The 22,499-nt window shown below is 33.9% G+C and overlaps 1 protein-coding gene across 1 annotated transcript in view; it reads left to right on the plus strand.

Annotated features, from left to right (window-relative positions):
- The first annotated feature begins 86 nt into the window (after window positions 1-86).
- Window positions 87-22,499, plus strand: part of LOC147074321 (BBSome complex member BBS4-like) — a 126,839-nt gene continuing 104,426 nt past the window's right edge. The window contains exons 1-2 of the mRNA XM_085943599.1: window positions 87-168; window positions 3,924-4,069. Of these exons, the coding sequence (XP_085799725.1) occupies window positions 87-168; window positions 3,924-4,069 (228 nt within the window). The remainder of the gene's footprint in view (window positions 169-3,923; window positions 4,070-22,499) is intronic.

A 22,499-nucleotide genomic window follows, 5' to 3' on the forward strand; every position in this document is an offset into this window, starting at 1 on the left:
AACGGACTGTGTTGTACACAAAAATAAAATTAGGTGACGTTTTGATTTAAATTTTAATATTGGCGTCGAATTTATTGTAATATTGAATGGATGCAAATCAAGTCGCTGGACAATCAGTTAGCAATGGATTTCATTATGCGTCACCGAGAAGATCGTCGACAAATAAAGGTCAGAACCTAACATAATAATATTATTTTGTTGACACCATTATTTTGAAATGGATAATGTGCAAAAACAAAATATTCACCAAACGCTCACAATATACCTAAATGCACGGTTAATAAATAATTATTGTGTAATTGAACAATCTTTCTTACCTTCCCATACCCAATTATTATGCTCGCCATCGAAATAAATTCAAAATAGTTTTCGTTGATAATTATTTACCTACGGAGATTGTTGAATCAAAGCACTCACTATGACAGAAAATTTGATAGCTACGCGTCTAATTTCAAAAATAGAATTGACATTCAGTGGGGTACAAATATTATTATTAGCATGTACCTACATGGGTACCAGTGGCGAAGGGTGAAGGTAGGCTGTTAAGATTAGACATAAATAGTGCACACTCTTCTTTGTCAGGCATACGTATTTGTTTTCATTGAACCAAGACTACAAATTGCAGATAGTTGTAGTTAGTTTTTAAAATTTAATTATACCCTGCGAAATCAAGCCATAATAAAAATAATAGTCAAAAAATACTCGTCTATCTATAAAATATCTAAAATTATCCAATTAAATCATACGTCACTTTGGATATTTTATATATAGAATAATATGTTTTATCCATTATAGTTTGGTTCAGGCAGGGCTTAATGTTTTAAAAAAAATCGAACCAACAATATGTGTAATAATATGTATTCTTAATCCAACGAAAGTATGAATGAAAAAGTGTGGACAATTTTGTTATATCGCCCAAAGTATACCTACTACCAAAACTATTATGGTTTGGTTTAGACAGGGGTTAATTGATTTTTAAATACTTACTAACAAACACTGTCTGTAAATAATTGTAGTCTTAGTTCAATAAAAACAAATACGTATGACTAACAAAGTTTAATATGCACTATTTATGGCGGATCTTAACAGCCTACCTCCACCCGTCACTACTAATGGGTACACTATAAAGAGTTCTTTTTTGAATGTAAGGAATAGTGAATATGAATAAATACCTACCCACGTATCTGTTAACCAGGATTCTTATCACCCACTTACAATTTAAATAATTTGCTATTAAATTAAATTTTTGCTTTCTACAGTCAATGTGAAACATGAATCCTTACTATAAGAGGAATCAAAAAACCACGAGTAGTTCAACGTAGCGTGGGAAAGTGCATGTCCGTCATAACGCGCAAAGGTCAGAAAATAAACTAATGGATAAAGTGGCAGACAAGAGTTAATAACAAGAACAAGAGTACACGTCATGATAGATGTCGCCAAGCTGATGAAATATGTCGCTCGGTGAGTGGACAGCTATCATCTGCCTAAAACCTGCTAGATCTATGAGCTCACCAACTTCGGCGGGTGCACACGGCAGCGACTAACTAGGGACCGAGAACAGTGGAAGGAGCCATGGAGGCTTTCATCCACCAGTACATCGATCATAGCCGATGATGATGATGTACCTATACATATTATTATGTTCAAGAATACACCCCTATATCGATCTACTGCACTGGATGCACTATTGACTATGTTATTGTCATTTCGTATCCTATATAATTCCATGCACCGGAAGTGAACGATGTTTATTCGATTAGCAGTCGATACGATACGCCCGATGGCTTCCATTTCAAATAATACGCACTTTGTTTACACCACAGACAACGATAGTAAATAATGCGCCAGCCTTTATTTTTATTTGTGGTATCCTACCACAATGAACATAATACCTACCTACCTATCAGCCTAAAAAATATTGCATAGGTAATTTAAAAACATTTTTTTTCTTCACATGAATAATACCAAAATAAAACAATACCTACCGCATGTATCTGACATCCGTCGGATAAGCTTAGGCCAGAGTTTAGGTTTTGACCAAACCAACAATAACAATAATTATATACCTACATATGCTATTACACTAGGTACCTACCTATTAAATAACCACAATAAATATACTCGAATACAGAAATTGCCCTGGGAAATGAAATCTATCAATAAAAATGTATTATTATATTATTAATACTATCGACTGAAGGTACTTGATGGAATTTGAATTTAAATCCATTATTATTATAATATTGTTGTTGGAATAGATAATACCCACAGACTTAGATTTTTTTTTTAAAAAACTAGTATTTTAGACGATTTAGATCTTAGGATAAATCACGATAGAGTCGTATTTATTGGAAAAATAATTATGTACAATAAATATATTACTAAACTATCGTGAGTTTTAATAGTTTTAACGTAAAACAAGACATACTAGAAAAGCTATGGAATCAGCTCGATGTAGGTAAGTGCTACGGTCGAGAATAAAAACCGTAACAGTAATCACATTCGTCCTGCCTAATTGTTGCGGACTTGAAGAAATCTCATCTGCGCATAGTCAAAGATCCACTATAGGTACCAGTGGCTTAATAAAAAAATAACATTTACCAATAGCATCTAATATAATATTATAATAGCTAGTATTTGAATATAAATTGTATGTTTTGATATTATTCATATTATGTATGTATATATTACATACTGGAGATGTGCATGCCGGGCATAACGTGTAATGATCAACGCTCGAAGTGTAAAAAGTGTTTTCGATTTTTTGTTTTAAGTATACCTACGTTGAAAGAACAACTAATGCAATCACATTCTTTAAAGTTCTGACATGCAGCTATACCTACTAAATATAAATTAAAATGTGTGTGTGTATATTTTAATCAGAGGGGCGGCTTTTTGTGATGTCATTCGGGGGTGACCGAATCCCTTTGATGTAGATATGCTGTAGCGATAAGTTATATTTCTCTTGCTCTAGTTATAGCTTAGTTAGTAGTTAGGCTTAGCGCATAATATAACAACGAATGCGCGACAAATGTGATTTAACAAATAAACAGACAAACAGTAGTTACTTTTCAATTTCTATCCTAATGCTTAGTTCTATCTTGTGAATACGCACGTAATGTAGAGTGGAAAGTGGCAGAAATAAGATTATAATAATATGTCAAAACTCAAATGGAGAATTTATTACCCATTTTTTATACTTTTCCGACCATGTCCGATCCTAGTAGGATCATTATGGCCCTCCACAGAGTAGAGGTTTGTATTAACAGATTTTGTTTTTTACAAGAAATGGATGTCAGCCACTTGCTCAACCTATTAGGTCCATACCCTGACTCACACACAAATTGAAAAACAATATGTGTACTTGCCAGACCCAGGATTCGAACCTGAGACCCACGGCGTGATAGTCCAACGCTTAAGCCGCGCGGCCACCGTGGGTGATAATATTATTATTCCCGCCGTATTCGCCATATCACACTTCACCATAAAATGTTGTATAGGAAATATTATATTGCCGTATATTAAAGACTGTCCAACCTCTTTGGGTCGTATAGTACTGAAATAAAAGTCATTTCTAAATAAAATACGGTTCTTGTCGGTTTACACTTTACAGGAAGCCAGCAGCAAACTAATTTTAAAAATAGCTGATATACTTGATTATTTGTTAAGTTAGATTAGGTTTTCATTCTTGAATTCATGTATTTTGCCAAAATTAGCTATGAAAATTGAATTAATGTTCATATTGAATCTAATAAAATCGGAGACCCGAAAGAAAGCTCAGGGCGAACTGTGCTACGGTGAAATGTTTTACGTACAATTTACATGTAACCATTATGCGGCGGTTAAATTGGCCTTAGGTAGGTAGGTACTTAATATGTTTTTTTTGGCTTCAACTGCTCTTTGTGGTTATTTTCTCGTTTCAGAAAGCTGTGGACTCCCACCAATGGAGAGCCAGAATTGGCTGATGCACGTGTATTATACCAGAGGACAGGTAGATAAGGCCAAGCTGGTGATCAGGGAAGAACTCGCGAGGAGTTCGGAAAAGAATGAATTCGCTCACTATCTACTCGTAAGTTTAATAGATCAATAATAATTATACTATAATGCAACATTTATTTTTAGAATTAATGAAAATACCTCAGTTGAGGCATGGTATAAAAAGATCGTGGTTAGGCGATGCGCGGATTGCGGGTCGCGGGTGCAAATGACGCATGCCGACCGAAATATAATTTGTCATATAAATTCAACATGCGTCCATTTAATGTTCTGTTTATTATTCTATTAGTTGCAGCGTCGTATGGGGAGCGGGATAGTCCTGACTCTTCTGTAGACTCATCTATTTCAATTCGTGACACTCAGTATGCGGGTACACAAAGCGCCTAACGTCAGCGGACAGCAGAGCCAGTCCAAAAAACAAACATTTTCTCTCTTAACTTTCTTCTTTAAGCACTACGGTGCATGGTTGCAGCATCAGTCCCGTGCGGCTCCGTCTCGGGACGGAATGAGCACTTAAAATCGCTTCTTTCAGACACGTTTAAAGCGTCATAGAAAGCGGCCGTGCATATCCACGGTTGTGCATATATGACGGGTGGTGGTGGGCACTTTAATGTATGTTCTATTAGTAAAAATGATAATATATTCACTGACATGTTTTCTTTTTAAAGTAAATGGGTAACGTTTTTAGTCATCTTTACACGATTTAGGAATTAATACCCCCGTCGCCATCACGAAACAAAATTACGTATTGACACCTCGACGCTCGCTCTCAGACTGCCAGCGAGTCCAAAATTTCGTCGCGCATATAGTTGAAAATTATTTGCCGTTTCACTGAAGTATCTTAATAAAAAATGAAACAGTCACAGTCACAAAGAAGAACGTCACATTTAAAAGAATATACGTACCTACATTTGCAAACACGCAATTGTCTGACACGTGTTTTAGAAAGAATACATTTTCTTTTCTGCTGACAGATGAACATCACTGCTCGCTTTAATTCGAATTTTCACCTCAGATTTTAAATTGGATATAGGTAAATTGGCCAACGGAAAATAGTAACAAAGATCGCATTAAGCAGCCAGACAGAATCTGTATATCTGATAGTGATACATAAATTGTATTGTATTTTGTTTTTAACATTTTATTTTACTCGACAACGTTTTTTCATTCGGATTTGTTTTATAAAATATAATGTTTGTTTCATATCCCGTAGGTACTTTAAATATTTCTGTATTTTTAATGATTGAAATAATACAAATTTATACATATTTTACAACGTTTTTATTAGTTCGTCTTCTTGTTTGTCCGGTGGTTGTTTGATATTAATAATGAAATAATTATATGAAGAAGAAAAAGAGCCTATGGGACTAATTTACATTCTCCTCCTTGGGCTCCACCCAATATTAAATCCTGAGTGCGCCAATAAACAGTTGTATATTGTGCGGGATCTTTAGATCTCGCAGACGAATAAGATACAGACGTAGATGATCTACGGTTACGTAACGGATATTAAGATAATTAATATTACATAACAAATAAAATTCTTAATGAATGATAAAACAATACAACTGATTAAAATAAAAATGCTATATTTTATGTTTCAATCATAATTTTAGTTACTTACCTATCAAACCGAATCAGTCTATTTCTTTATTCTTTATATTTGACTACTTTTTACAACGTTTTTCTTAGCTCGTATTCTTATTTGTCCGGTGGTTCTTTGTCCGGCACAAATCTTGCAATCGATTTTTAAATAACTTCCCGACCAGCTAGACATTTGAAACTTTTTGAATATTTATCAGAACACGATGCCAATGCATTATTTTAATACTTTAAGCCATCTATAAGCAGAATTGAATTCATTTTCACTTAATTCTGTTTTGAATGGAAAGTTATATTAGAAAATCCGTAAAAAGTAAAAGTCTATTATTGGTTGCTAAGGGGGTGGTTCTAGCAACTAAATTATTAATATATACGTGCATTACAATGGAAATCAAAATGAAATGTCAAATTGACATTTCAGTATTCTATATTTGTTTGTTTTTTATTTACTTCATATCAAGTACAAGTTTGAGGATATCGAGCGTAATAATTCAACAGAAAATTTAAAAATGTTGTATATTAAAAGTTCTTTGAACAGAACAGTGAGAAATGCTAACAACGATCGTTGCAACGTCACAATGCTTGTGAAATAATAGTAAATTAATTTAGGAAATTCTTACTGCAACATTATCAAACCGGTTTTTATTTTGTTTGTTTTGAACATTTAATTACATTTTTAACACTTATTTTGAAGGTTAGAAGATTATTATGTTGCAAATTAATGATCTTTAGAGATGGAAAATTTAAATAGGTACTACATACTTCGTTTTAAAACTTCTAATTGACAATAAAATGATAAAAATAATGAATACTCTAAAATGGGTTGTATTCTTTTATTACTAATGTTGTTGTTATTAGTCTATCGCACACAATGTGTTTAAATAATATTATTCTGATGTCGCACAATCAATAAAAAGGAATGGTTTATATAAAAAATATATAATATTTTTATGAATGTTAGCATTATGTGTCTCAATAATAATTTGAAAAACATAAAGCTAAAAATTGAATATCGTCTATAAGTCTGAAAAGTTTGCCGGCCGCTGTTATAAGTGTAACCATGCAGTGGGTGGAGATTTTACATCAATAAATAAAACAAAATATGGTAAAAAAATAAATAAAGTAAGTACACATACCTAAGTATTGAAAAGACTTGTCGCATAAACGTGTTGGTACCTTACATATATTATAAGCTGCCAGAAAAGCACTCATGCAATATGGCGGCATAAGAGCAAGCTTATTATTTGTGTTAAAGGCAGAGCTGGAAATTGAATCGGAACCTGAACCCTTGATTCCAAATCTTCAGAACTTCTTAAGCAGACCAGGAACCATTCAAAAATGTAGGGCGTCTATGATTACATTGCCTTTATTAAAATTCGTAATGTTTGTATTCTGATATTTTTTCTGTCACCGCGCACTCAGCTTGGAGCCAGTTATTCCAATAAAATATTTATTAAGTATTATATATTATTATTATACTTACAAAATTATTCTCATACATGCTGATGTAATGTTTAACATATTAAATTACCTTTACTAATTTGGTTGAATATTTAACAATATAAGTATATAAGTAGGTACATAAAGTTTTTGAGTTATGAAATAACAAGAAAATATCCAGGTGTACCTATTTACTTATTTATTTAAGAAAACAAAATATTATGGACATAACAAATCTAATTTCAAGACCTTCCATCATGAGATTTACGTTATAGTTATAACTTATAACAAATATTACCCTCATAAGAGAGAAGAATATAATATTAATAAAAAAAAACATAAGTGCCTACAATTTTATACAGAAAAATAAAATTTCGAATACAAAGCACATAGCATGTCACCTAAAACGTCTACGCCTTTGGGGAGCGCATTGACTAATCGTGCACCCCTCGCTAATGGTGCTTGATAGGCTTGACACGAGGAAACGGTTCCGATTTAGAATAAAACAATTTTTATTTTCATCTGACCTCGTCAGATGTATTATATATGTATATGTATATACATAACTTCACTTAAATGGCAAGTAAACAGGAAAATTCAAATGTATATCTAGGATTTTATGTTTCATCAACGCGATAATTACACTTTTCAAAATATAGTGCGTATATATTTTATGAGTGGTACATGTACATTATAATTGGTTATTGGATTAAAGTGGTTCTTACATAAAAAAGTAGTTCTAACAATTATTATCGGTGTGCAGTAGATTGACTGATTGACTTTGTAAATTCTCTCGTACAATAAATAAATCCAATACCAATCATTATTAGGTAGGCGGCTCTCGTGGTGCAGTGGGTAAGGCGCTGGCCTTCCACCCGAGAGTTCTGGGTTCGATTCCCGGTCATGACAAAAAACATTTATGTGTTTTTCTCAAAGCCTGGGTGTTTGTGATTGTTCAAAATTACTAACAACCACCTTGTACGAAAAAGCAAAGACACGGTTATTAATAATTAAAAAAAAAAAAATCATTATTAGGTATGTAGGTACTGATAACTAATATCATCAGTTTGCCATCCGTTATCTATATGACGTCTGTTTACGTATGTCAGTATCTACAAAAGTCTCGACGTGCTTTCTCAGTTTATCATAATAACCCATCCATATTTTTCCGGAGAGCTGCAGACCATTGTGTGTTCAGTTTGTAGCTGTTGTACCTACTGACTGTTTGAAACATTGGTGTTTAGACCGCGATAATAATTAAATCATCACCGCCATGTAAATGTATAGTCTACCATAATTAACGGATCAATTATAATATTATTTTCGTCCTATCTCTTTCACGTGCTAGTAATCTCTCCTCGGAGAGGGTGAGATTTCACTAAGTAAGTATATTGGATTTTTAAAGACCCATAATATCCTAATCCTGGAACCGAATTCCATTCAATTAGGCATTTTGGTATATTCTACTAATAACAATATTCATAGAACTAAAGTGTTTATGTGTATGTTTGTTTATTCGGTTATAACTTAAAAACTACTGGAGCAATGTCTATTAAACTTACACATCTTATAGCAGTGGCGAAGGGTGGAGGTAGGCTGTGACATCAGTAGTGCACATTAAACTTTAATACAACTTGTAGATGATATTGGTCAGGTTTAAAAATAATTCTATTAAACCCTGTCTACACTAAATCATAATAATTGTTGAGTTAGGCTGTGGAGATCCGACAAAAATTATATACACTTTGTCAGTCATACTTACTTATTTGTTTACATTTGTTTTTAAGATTCGATTAAGCCCTGCCTAAACCAAACCATTTTTTTTCGACCATTTCCGATCCTAATAAGATCATATGGGGCTCCATAGAGTAGAGGTTTGTATTAACAGACTTTGTTTCTACGATAAATGGACATCAGCCACTCGCTCAACCTATTAGGTCCATACTATGACTCATACACAAATTGAAAAATAGTATATTGTGTACTTGACAGACCCAGGGTTCGAACCTGGGACCCACGACGCTATTATGCCGACGTTAAGCCGCGCGCCCACCGTAGGTGTAAACCAAACCATAATTGATAAAAAATATTCTTCTATCTATAAAATATAGAAAATTATTTATCATTTATTGACATAGTTTTATAGATAGAAGAACATTTTTTATCTAATGTCAATTACGATTGGCAGGGTTTATTGAATTAATACAATCTGCAATTTGTATTTTTTATTCAATAAAAACAAGTTGACTGTATACCTACTATTTATGTTGGATCTCCACGGCCTACCTTCACCGTTTGTCACTGCCTTGTGGTATACATTATTGCTAGATGTATGTATATTTTTCCCTTTTCATTTTGTCCATTCTTTATTTTAATAAATCATTTAAAAGAAAAGATAAATCATATTTATTTATTAATACTACAAAAATACTATAAGCTAAAGCTTTTTTTTATTTAAAATGTAACAATCTTGCTCGAAAATATGGCTGTATATTTTCTCTACTTGAACTAAAAATAGTAGGTACCTACCGAAAAAAGGCGATAAAATAAAAACTATCTAGGCACTTTCCACCTAATGAAAACTAAGTAGACGTAAGGAAGTCATTGTTTTCTACTTGTCTATATTAGTTCTTGTTTGCGAGAACGTTTTTATAAATTCATGGAAAAACCAAATTAGATTACTTACTGAACTCCTGTGATTCAAATAGGTAGTGATTTTTTCTGCGCTTTTCTATTTTCTGGAAAATCAATGTGTTAGGTAAAGATTTTCTTGCCAAAATAAAAATAAAATGACGATTGTCAAACTGTGCGCCTCTTGATTTTCAAACAATCCGTAATCCGGTTTAATTGAAGGTAGGCCAGTTTTCACTGTAACGAGGCAACGTAGTACATTGTCGTATACAATAACTATGGCCACTACACCCGAAGCGGGCCCCCAGGCCTGGATCTTTGGTAGGCACCCCTACCTATCACTAAGATTAAAGACAGTATGGCGCTATATAGTAACGTTTTCCCAATGATGTTCGACGTCAAATCATCGAAAAAAAGTAATAAGTATATTTTTTAATACATGCACAAGAATAATTCAATTGTCGAGTATCGACACACATTCCAAATTGCATCGCATAACCACATTAGCACCGCAGGCAACTTTTTTACTCTTTGTGATGTGTGTTTATCTCACTTATCTGGTTGACCCACAACGTCGGGCCCCTCCTGAGCCCAGAGCCCTGTCAGTCCCCTCTTTTGGGGACCATGACAATAACCATTTGTTGGTGCATCTAATTTTAGGTGAGCATCTTATCAATCGGGAGAGCTGCAAGCCAGGTCTCCATCGCTAGATTAAAACGTGATGTGAAAGAGCAGATGTTGGCTATGGTAGTCAAGAGACGCGGTTAGATGAAGACTTTCCGAACCGCCCCTCATAAGCCACTCAGTACATTACCGAATGTGTGGAATACGTCTAAAAAGTAGACCCCGGGGGCGCTGGGTCGATAAAACCGTTAAGATAAAAATCGACGAGATAATCAAGTTTCGCGGTTAGTACGTAGCAAGCTAGCAACAGAACGCCAAAAAAACCGAGATGAATCGAATCAACTTGTCATGGCCTTCAACCAGCAGTGAATTGGACCAGGCTTATGGTAATAATGATATAAATTAGTCTAATCGTCAACCCTTCTGAGTTCCCTGGTCAACCCATACGGTTGTTTGACCGATTCTGACTCAGCTTTTCCCGTTAATTACGAATCTGTCGAGGACCATCTTACCACCCTCGGGTAAATCTTGAAAAACGACGATCAAAAACTGTTTTTGGGTAATATTTCATTACTGTCCTGTTCTTTCTACGTAAATTTTATTCTGAGGGAAAATAAATATTAATGGATTCTTTACAAAAAAGATATCTTTTATAATTTTAGCAGTTTTATCACAATGTTAGAAGTTAATAATTATTAATTTTAGCATTAACAGTCTTCTCGTTTTGGCAAATAATTCTAATTTATTCTCTTTATCATCATCAGCTTGTTTCAGTACACTACTGGATGAGGGCTCACTCACCTCTTTCCACTTTTTTCGGTTCCCTACCAGGTCCATACCCACGTACTCGATATTACCACCTCCTCCCCCTTGGCGATCAGACCATAGTGTATAACAGTGACGAAGGGTGACTTTTGGAAAGAGGTAGGCTGTAGAGATCAGATAAAAAGAACACACTTGTCAGGTACGGGAAATAAAAAGATAAAACGATATTACTACGGATGAATACTCACTAATGACAACGACACACTAATACGTTGAAATTTAAAAAACTCACTGACGACTTAAAATTGAGCGATGAGTTTAAATTACGTATTTTTCAAAACATTTATACACATCAAAAATTATTAGATAAAATTTCCTTTTATTTTTAAAAACAATCTGTAAATTTGATAATATGCGATTAAACGCCATAGAAAATATTTTTTGAAATTATCCAATTAATAATTATTTTGGACAAAGTGCAGTCATGACAACAATATTATGCACGAAGGTTTTAGGCTCTGCGATAGGAGCCTACCATATTTCATACAATTCGATAGACTGACTGAGGTTACGTGACGTAAAGTCCCTACGAAAAAATATCACAATTCCTTGACAAATAATCTACATTTATTTACGTCAAGATATAATATGGCGCGCTGTGGTATATATTTTTTAAACCTTTGCAGATTATTTTGTAATCCGTCGAGTCAATATGCAATTAAAAAAAAAATTCATAAGAAGGTAGGCTTTAAATAATCGCCTAGTATGGAGTCTTCGCCACTGGTGTATGAGGTATCCATACATTTATGATTGATTGTCAAATATTTGTTTTTATTACGATAAATTCTTTTTGTTAGCAATTCGATTGAAGATGGGAATTTTCCAGGATATTTTGAACCCACGACCCACGGTCTTAGAAGCTAGTGTTCTGTGACTATTCCTCCGCAAATACCTACTCACTTTTACCTAATAATATATACCTGATACGTTAATTTTATAATAAAGTGTGTGGAATATATATTTTTGTTTTGTTTTCATGTAGATTTTTCGCAAAAACGTGATTGTTTTTCTTGTAGACACGGGCTATGAATAGCAATCAGTTAAGTGAAATAAAGACGTGTTCATAACATACAAACTCATGTGATTAATGTGCGTTCCTCACCTTTCGTAAATAATATTATATTTCAATTTATTAACTAAGGTAGCATTTACTTGCTAGATTATATTTCAAAGTTTTGAAGGAGAAAAATTGAATGATAACAACGTTTAAAAAAACATACTTATTAATATTATTAACGAGATAAAGTTAAAAAAATCTTTAGCTCGTGAATCGATCGGTACGTATATGATATCAGAATAAATAAATTATATCAATATACGTTATTGAAATCTAAAAGAATGATAAAATATCGTAATAAAAATACATTATTGTCCTAGATTTGTCCGGTTTCTTGGGTCATTTTGTCAGCGTTGTCCAGGGGCGCAGCAAAGTGTTTTAGCACCAGAGGCAGTAGTATAACATGCGCCCCTTACGTAGGACAAATCTTGTACCTATACTATCTGTAATTATTAATATTGTGTTCATCTGTGTTTAGATTTTTTTAAATTGATCGTCAACATTTTTTATAGATTTCCATTTCCAAAACATCCATTTTTACTGTAATCACTAGAAGGATCTTTCTCACCACAATTTGGTCAATTAAGGATGACATTTTCCATACACTGTTTCAGCTATTTGACGTCCACAATGGGCGAACGGCTTATGCGTCGGCTTATACTATCGTGGGTCCCAGGTTCGAATCCTGGGTCTGGCAAATACACATATTGTTTTTAATTTGTGTTTTGAGTCAGATTATGTACCTAATAGATTGAGGAAGTGGTTAATATCCATTTTTCGTAAAAATATGATCCAATTACGAATGGAAATAATCTACTATTTTTACACTTAAAATTTTCCACGATCTGGAAATACTACACTGATGTTTGGTGAAAAAATTAGAATCTAGAATACCTTAAAGATGGCGGAATTCCAGAGCACACCATTATTAGCTGCTCGCCAATCTTAAGCTCCGTTTTTACTTGATACAGATTTCACTAAGCATGAAAATCTAACAGATTTTTTTATTATTGTCACATTTTCTTTGTTATTTTCAAAAGTTTAAATCTGCTCACATTTATTTACTAATTCTTCCCGACCATGTCCGATCCTAAAAGAATCATATGGGCCTCCACAGAGTAGAGGTTTGTATTAACAGATTTTGTTTTTTCTACGAGAAATGGATGTCAGCCACTTGCTCTACCTGTTAGGTCCATACCCTGACTCACACATAAATTGAAACACAATATGTGTACTTGCCAGACCCAGGATTACTTCGCTTCGCTTAAGCCGCGCGGCCACCGTGGGTTTAAATTCTTTTGAAACACATTTTTTTTTTGCCAGTGATTCTGATTATAAAACACGAACGAAACTTCACTTTTGCGCCCCCACCCGGACTGCGTCCGGGGCAGCTGCCCTACTCACTCGCCCCTTGCTACGCCACTGAAGTTGACTAAGTACGATATAAAATTGTGGAAATGACGTCCCTAGGCTAAGTACCGCCCTTATTCAAACTGACAAACTGCCACCTCCTTCCATTTTAACTTCCTACTAAAAGTAATTTGTTAAAAAATAATATATGCCATTCTCGTACCCAATATATTTAACTTTTCGTGATGAAAATGTACCTATTATAGACTTCTGACATCTTTTCATGAACACGTTATTTTCCGTTTCACAGAATATCTATAATATAACATTACTCAGGTAGAATTTTCTATCGCGGCGCCATTTCTTCAATTTCCTGAAGCGGAATGTACATCTTTTTAAGTGTCATATATATGATCTCAAGGGTGCCAGGATATGAAAAAAAACAAATCATGTCATGCATGAAAAACACTAAGTACTTGTTAAAAAAATATAAGAATATTTTTTTATGAATATGAAAATAATTTTGAAAAACATGATAGGTAGGTAGGTATAAGTTTGTTTTGTAGGTACGCGCCAAAATCAAGGCCGACCCGCGATTATCGTGAAATATGTAGCTTTTCAGCCTACCAGAGGCTATACTAAGAAAAATACTAAGCTTATAACCTGAGACAATTTATTGGTATTTTACATTTTAAAGTATTTTACTTATGTCAATACATATTACAAAGAAACATAATAAAGGCATTTTTTTAATAATTAAAAATTATTTTAAAGAGAAACTTACAATTAAATACACGTTATATAATATGAATTCATTAAAAGATCACTCTTCTTTTCACAAATAATATGTATCATTAAAATTCAGTTATCTCTTATGTGTATGTGTGTATAGTTTTTGAATAATACATTCATAGTTGTAATGTATTATACAATATTATATCACTAGCGAAGGGTGGTAGTAGGCTGTTAAGATCCACCATAAAAAGTGCACATTAAACTTTATTAGTCATACGTATTTGTTTTTTATTGAACTAAGACTACAATTATTTACTCACGGTAAATTGGTTACTTTTTAAAAATAAATTAAATCCTACCTAAGCCAAACCGTAATAGTTTCGGTATATTTTGGGCGATACGACAAAATTGTGCACACTTTTTCATTCATACTTGTTTCGTTGGATTAAGAATACATTTTACCTACGTACCTATATTATGTTGGTTAATTTTTTTTTAATTCATTAAGCCCTGCCTAAACCAAACTATAATAGATAAAAAAATAATATTCTTTCTATAAAATATTCAAAGTTATGTATGATTTAATTGCATAATTTTAGATATTTTATAGATAGGCGGGTATTTTTCAACTATTTATAATTTATTATGGCTTGGTTTTTGCAGGGTTTAATTGAATTTCAAAAACTACAACCAGCACCATTAATTATTGTAAATTGTAGTCTTATTTCAATGGAAACAATTACGTATGACTGGCAAAGTTTATTGTACAGTATTTATGGCGGATCTTAACAGCCTACCTCCACCCTAAGCTTCTTCTATATACGCGTACTTTAGAACACTCTACAGTCTACATATTACTATTTATTATTGACTTGAGTGCCTAATAATATAATTTACCCTTTATAGTTCCATTTTAGTGGTTTTGTAATCTGGATGGCTGATAAATTTTTATGTCACTGTTTTTCCGACACTCAGTTGGAAAATAGGGTTTTTATTCATGGAAATAATACTATATTCATGATGAAAAAATGCGATAAACATTATTGCCAACCTCGTAATGATAAAATGACTTCGTCAACAAAAACATTTACATTCGTTTTCAATGGTAGGTAGGTGTATTATGAAAAAGCTCTTCAAAGTGACATTTTAATAACTTTAACTCCATGTATCATTAATGTATACCTGAAAGATTTCATAAATCTGCATATAAGTTAATAAAGTAATGTAAAAATTATTATAGAGGTTGATAAGCTAAAAGGGTTTAGGGCGTAGTGGCAAAAATGAGTTTTTTTATGGAGTTAGTTTATTTAGAATGTCGTGTACAGCGTTCTAAAAGTACGCTACCATATTATCTATGATAAAATTACAACTATTGTTTTGCAGGGTAGTTAGTGAAAAAATATAACATAACCGATAAAGATCCTTAACTATCATGAAAATTTGCAAATTGTCTGTTGATTACTGTCGATATTAATTCGAATTCAACATATTAAAATATTCTAGTGGATTTAAGTTTTGTACTATTCCATTTGAGTCGTTTTTTGCCGTATCCGGAAATTTGTACGTAAACAGGACACTTATTCGTGCGCCGCAGTACGTGAAACATGAGTTCGTTTTAACATTTATTTTAATCAAATAACGAGTTCTTAGTTGAACATTTTACCGTTGAGTATATTTGTACGTATGCTACAACATGTGGCGAATTTTATGAGATGTCTTTACTAGGTTAGGTTAGGTTAGTGTTAATCTAATTGGAACTACTATTTGCAAACTATCGCCGCATTTTGTAAGATAAGTGCAAATGTATTCCACGGTGAAATGTTCAACGAAGAACTCGTAATTTGATAGATAAAATGTTATACGAACTCATGTTCCACGTAGGTACCTGCGGCGCACGAATAAGTGTCCCACGATGAACTGCATACGTACAACTTACATGTAACCGTTTTTTTTGCGACCCGTGTTTCGCCTTTCGGCATATTCAGGCACTATGTACATTCACCAAAAGGCAAATACACACTGACAACGAATACAATTAACTTGACAATTAAAATTGACAAATCAATACAATAAAATAGGTAAAAACTTTATCACCTACCTATTAAGTCAAGGATTACAATAAAAAATATATAACAAACAAATTATGAATAGTTATAGTGTTTGTAAAAAACCCCTACCTTATCAATAATAATACACTCGATAAACCTATATAAATCGTCAAAACCTAATAATATATCATATTAATTATAAACAATAAAAATACTACACTCAAGAGGTGTAAAATCATCCATTCTGTGGACAATGGCAACGAGTTAACTAATGAGATATTATATCTATGAAATCAGTCTTTAAAAAGTTATTAGTTAAACAATTAATATTCAATAATAATCTTACATGATATCTACCTTTTTTATAATATTATCTTTTAAATATAACAAATCCACAAATAAACCCACCGAATATATAATAATATATACACACCATGGCCCCCACATCCTGAACCGGGCCCCCAGGCTAGGATGTTTGGCGGGCCCCCCTACCTATCGTTAATGGTAAAGGCAGTGTGACGCACTACAGTAGCGTTTTCCATGGTGTACGCTGTAAAATTAAGGTGTATTTTTAGCGGTTTTTTGTATTTTTAATATATACCTACATCCATTTGAATTATAGAGTTGTCGAGTATCGGCACACAGTTAAAAATTGCATCGTACAATCACATATTTTAATTATTAATAATTCCTGAACTAAAATACTTTTTTACTATTAGAGCAAATTTCATACCTACATCTACATACATACATCCACCTTCTACCTTCCATCCATCTTCCACATGCATTCAAATTCCATCAAGTACTTTCGGTCGATAGTATTAATATTATTAATAACATTAATATTCTTCAATAGTTACGTACCTACGTAATTCACATTACTTATCTCTATATATATAAAAATCTCGTGTCACGATGTTTGTGGTCGAACTCCTCCGAAATGGCTCGACCGATTTTTATGAATTTTTTTATGTATATTTGTTAGGTATGAGAATAGGTCAACAAGTATATTTCATACCGCAAGGTGATTAGGGTATCTCTATCCAGAAAAATTTTCTTTTATTTTTTTGACAATTTTTTTTTGTATTTTTTTTATTATTTGGCATAAAAAAATACCTATAACCTCAAATTTTCACTTTCGAACCCCCATTCTCCCATTTTTTATTCGCAATTTTATTAATTTTGTATGAACAAATTTAACCGTCGTTCGTATTTCAAACAGAACGAAATTATTTATGTTGTTGAATGACAGATGGCACTACGTCCAAGAAGAATTCAAGAGAAGCGTCGCGTCATTTTGACATTTCATTCGGCAAATCACAACGCAGTGCGTGCAAAATTTTGTACGATTTATTTTAATTTATCTATTTTTATGTGCGTGTATTACAGTGCACAATGCCAGCAAGACGCAAGGGGGGCCATTTGGGCCGTCGAACGAATAAAGCAACAAACATGCAAAATAGTAGAGTAGAAAGAACAGACGAACAAATCCAACAAGATAACAAAAACGTGCGTATAAGCATGTCGCAATTGCGTGCATCTCAATCACAAGAGGCACGAGCTGAACGAAATCAACAACGACAATTGGAACGGAGCCAAGCGCGCCGGTTCGTAGTTAACACACGCAGAGCAAATGACCGACAACGCCAACAAGTACATCGAACATTTACATCCGCTTCGTTCCTTCGTCTCGCATTCGAGTACGAGCCAGATATTGAATATTCCGCTCATCCGAAAGTGCTGATTGGTGTGTTATGGGTTGGAATTATTAAAAGATATTATTAATTATATTTAACGTTTTCCTTTATTTCCGATTTATAACACAAAATCACATAACATATTATTACTGGTATACTAATATAAGGTTGAATATTACTAAGTACAATACGTGTTTCCTGTAAGGAGTCCAACTGAAGAGTGTTTTGTATTCTGGAATACTACTAGGAAGGAAACAATAGAGATGATGCAACAAACTTAAGAAAAAAATGAACAAGATTTAACATGTTTCAGCCGCTCGAATCCACTGGCTGACTCACTAACAGTTACAAATTTGAATGGCACATAACAGGTGCTATGGACAAAGAATGTCCCCATTGTCATGCGCTCAAATTCAAACATGAGTCAGCCGGGATGTGTTGCGCATCAGGAAAAGTGCAACTACCAGAAATTGAGATACTACCAGAACCATTGAACAGCTTGCTCATTGGCACGGTTCCAGATTCAAACCTGTTCCTGAAGTCCATTCGCACATTCAATTCATGCTTCCAAATGACTTCGTCCGGAGCAACAGAAATAGTTCACAATACTGCGGCAAATGGTCAACAATTCCATTCTACGTTCAAAATCAAAGGTCAAGTATACCACAAAGTAGGCTCATTGCTGCTAATGCCAAATGAACCACATACATTTTTACAAATCTACTTCATGGGCGCGGCGGTGAGGACATCAATCATGTGGATGCACGTTGCGGCTACAATAGCCTCAATTCGCCTAATGCCAGGCGCATCGTCGGCGAACTGGACGCCCTGTTGAATGAGCACAATGAATTATTGAAATTCTTCAAAGCACACATGCACGAATTGCAAAGTGACAATCACGCTATTGTCATCAATCCTGATAAAACACCAGCTGGAGAGCACGTACGTCGATTCAATGCGACTGTTGTTGACGACATTGCTGGAATCATGGTTGGCGACCGCACATCGACGCGAGAAATCGTGATTCGAAGAAGAAACAATAATCTGGAGTTCATCGCTGACACACACCGTTCATACGACGCTCTCCAATATCCGCTAATTTTCTGGAAGGGACAAGACGGATATTGCATAAACATTAAACAACGAGATCCTGTAACAGGTAATTCATTCATTATGAACATCATTACTCATTTTGAATTGATAAAATGAATGGTTGATGTTTTTTGTTTTTATCGGCGGTCATCGTCTATAGTGCTCTATTCCACTTTCTGTCATAGATCCCATCCCCACACACTTACGATACATTCTTTACTTTTTATTTAACAACCAAAATATTCACTATAAATAATTTATATGGCAGAACAACGTTTGCCTGGTCAGCTAGTTTAATTATAATAACAATAAGGAAGGGTTTCTTCACCTACAAATAAAATTACCAACAGCTATTTATACGAAAAGTTTTTTTATTATTTTAGATTTACTACACAGTGTAAAAATGTAGCATTTTTATTAATTAGTTTTACTGTTATTTTTGATACTACTAGTACTATAATTGTACTATTTATATAAATAACAAATTCATATTATTGTTAGATCATTATTTTTTATTTTGTTTACCGATAAGTCCACGTATGGTACACATTATTTTATAACATAATATTTTAAGATCTGTTAAATTTATTCGTGAAGTGACCCAGATCCACATAGGATTGTAGAGCCAATTATTATAAAATATAATGCGTAAGCTACTGATACCTATCCGAGGGTTACGGATTGATCCGCGGTGAAGTTCACAACTCACAATGCATTTGAGCGATTTTGCCAAAGATTAGATGTTTTGGTAATTATTTCACTTCTCATACTGCATCAATCTTTCATTACACTACTCTCACTGGGCCGTATGGTCTATTTCAGTATGAAAATGTATCTATATACTACGATTTGCGGAGCTATCGACGGTAGTTTATCATATTTATGCATTGATGCGGTTAATTATTATTACAATAAGTTAACCGTTTAAACTTTCAAAAGTGCTATGTTTTAATAGCCCCTCTTTTCAATGTGTTACTTTTTAGAGCTAGATAGGCAGTTTTGACAGTTTAGGCTTAGTCGGTTAACTTTTTGTAACAATTAACCGCCTCAATACATATAATTGCAAGATGAAAAGAACTTTTTATATACAATGTTTTTAAATTTTCTGTTGAATCATATAAACTGGACTTGACTAGCTTAAACGATCAAAAAAAAATTGTACTTGATATAAATAATACTGAAATGTCATTTTGACATTCATTTTGATTTCCATTCATAGTAACGCACGTATATATTAATAATTTAGTTGCTAGGACCCCAGACCCTAGCAACCAATAAGAGTGCTTTACCTTTTACGGATTTCTTCCGAAATAAATTTTCATACAAAACAGAATTAACTGAAAATGAATTCAATTCTACTTAATGATGGCTAAAAGTATTAAAAGAATGCATTGACATCGTGTTCTGATATATTCTAAATGTTTCAAATGTCTAGCTAGTCGGGAAGTTAGTTAAAAATCGATTGCAAGATTTGTACCGGATAAACACTCACCGGACAAATAAGAATACGACCTAATAAAAACGTTGTAATAATAAAATATGATAAAGTGATGATATTTATCACTTAAGCCGTCGATAGCCGTATTGTGTAAAAAATATACACAGTAAGTTAAACACCGCCAATAGTATATGAAATAAATATAATTATAATAACTTGATGACTGGCAGAAACCGACTAATTAGAATATCTATATATATAAAAGAAAGTCGGGTTAGTTACACCATTTATAACTCGAGAACGGCTGGACCGATTTGTACGATCTTTCATTTGTTGGATTTGTCTCAGCGCCGAATAGCAGAATAACTATTAAAACATCGGAAAAATTCACGGAAAAGAAAATTATGAATAAAATTAATTTTCTCATACATTTTGACATTTTGAACAATGAACCATTCGCGCATTCGAAAATAAAAGAAAATCACAAAAAATTTAAATCCGTATACAACGCCATCTCTGATACATGACAGAAACAATAAACAAGAAACAAACAAACAAAAGAAAGAATGATAGTCGAAATGTCTAACTGACAATGGTGTGGTGTGCCCAACATTTCGTGCTTCATGTCAACAGCTGAATTTGCTTGAAAACGATACTCATTGCGATATGACAATCGCTGAAGCAATTGTTTCTGCATCTCTAAGTCAGATACGCACTTTATTTACTATCATTATTTCGACATGCTTCCCATCGAATCCACCTGAACTATAAAACAAATACAAGGATGATATCTTACATCGAATTCGTGTCAGTTCAGGGAATCCCGATCTCAAGGTGAATGAGGAGATACATAACCAGGCTTTGCTTTTGATCGAATACATGTGTTACCTCATGTGTGGCAGTTTTTTAGTCAAGTTAGGAATGCCAACGCCACATCGTGGAATGAACGACGCTTTCAATCGAGAATTGGAACGTGATAGTGAATATGATCGAGATGCATTGAACCAATCAGTTCGAACGAATGTACCACTGTTAAACCCTCAACAGAAGGAAGTGTACGATACGTTAATGAAGGCAATTGATGATGGAAATTGTGGCTTATTTTTCCTCGACGCACCCGATGGAACTGGGAAGACATTCCTCATGTCATTGATTTTGGCTACTGTTCGTGCGAGATCCGAAAATGCTGTAGCAGTTGCTTCTTCTGGGATAGCGACCATGTTGTTAGAAGGATGCCGAACGCCTCATTTAACGTTGAAATTGCCGACTGAAAAACCGACATGCAACATTGCGAAATACTCAGCAATGGCCAAAGTTTTGTTAGCAAGTAAAATCATCACCTGGGATGAATGCACAATGGCACACAAACGCGCATTGAAAGCACTCAATTGAACTATGAAAGACCTGCGCAATGACTCAAGAAGTTTTGGAGGCGCAATGATTCTACTATCTGGCGATTTTCGCCAAACACTACCAGTCATTCCAAGATCGACCGCTGCTGATGAAATAAATGCTTGCCTCAAATCATCGACTCTGTGGTGCTATGTGAAGACACTTCAGCTGACGACAAACATGCGAGTTGCATTCCTAAACGATCCATCTGCCGAAGATTTCTCCAAACAATTGCTGACTGCTGCAGACGGTAACGGCCGTGTTCCTGTCGATGAATCGAGCGGATTTATTTCGTTTCCGCTGAATTTTTCTAAATTTAACTAAGGACGAACTCATCAACAAAGTGTTACCAAACACCATTGCTAATCACAAACATGACAATTGCTTAAGTGAACGAGCATTCTTGCGGTAAAGAACAAAGATGTGGATCACTTAAACTTCACAATTCAAAATCAAATCGTTGGTCCACTGCATTCCTTCAAATCTATCGACTGTGTAACAAACGAAGACGAAGCAACCAACTATCCAACTGAATTTTTAAACTCATTGGATCTGCCTGGCTTGCCTAAACA

The sequence above is a fragment of the Rhyacophila brunnea genome, unplaced genomic scaffold (genome assembly GCF_057557595.1).
Source record: "Rhyacophila brunnea isolate RB1 unplaced genomic scaffold, BYU_Rbru_1.0 scaffold_16, whole genome shotgun sequence".
Taxonomy (NCBI): domain Eukaryota; kingdom Metazoa; phylum Arthropoda; class Insecta; order Trichoptera; family Rhyacophilidae; genus Rhyacophila; species Rhyacophila brunnea.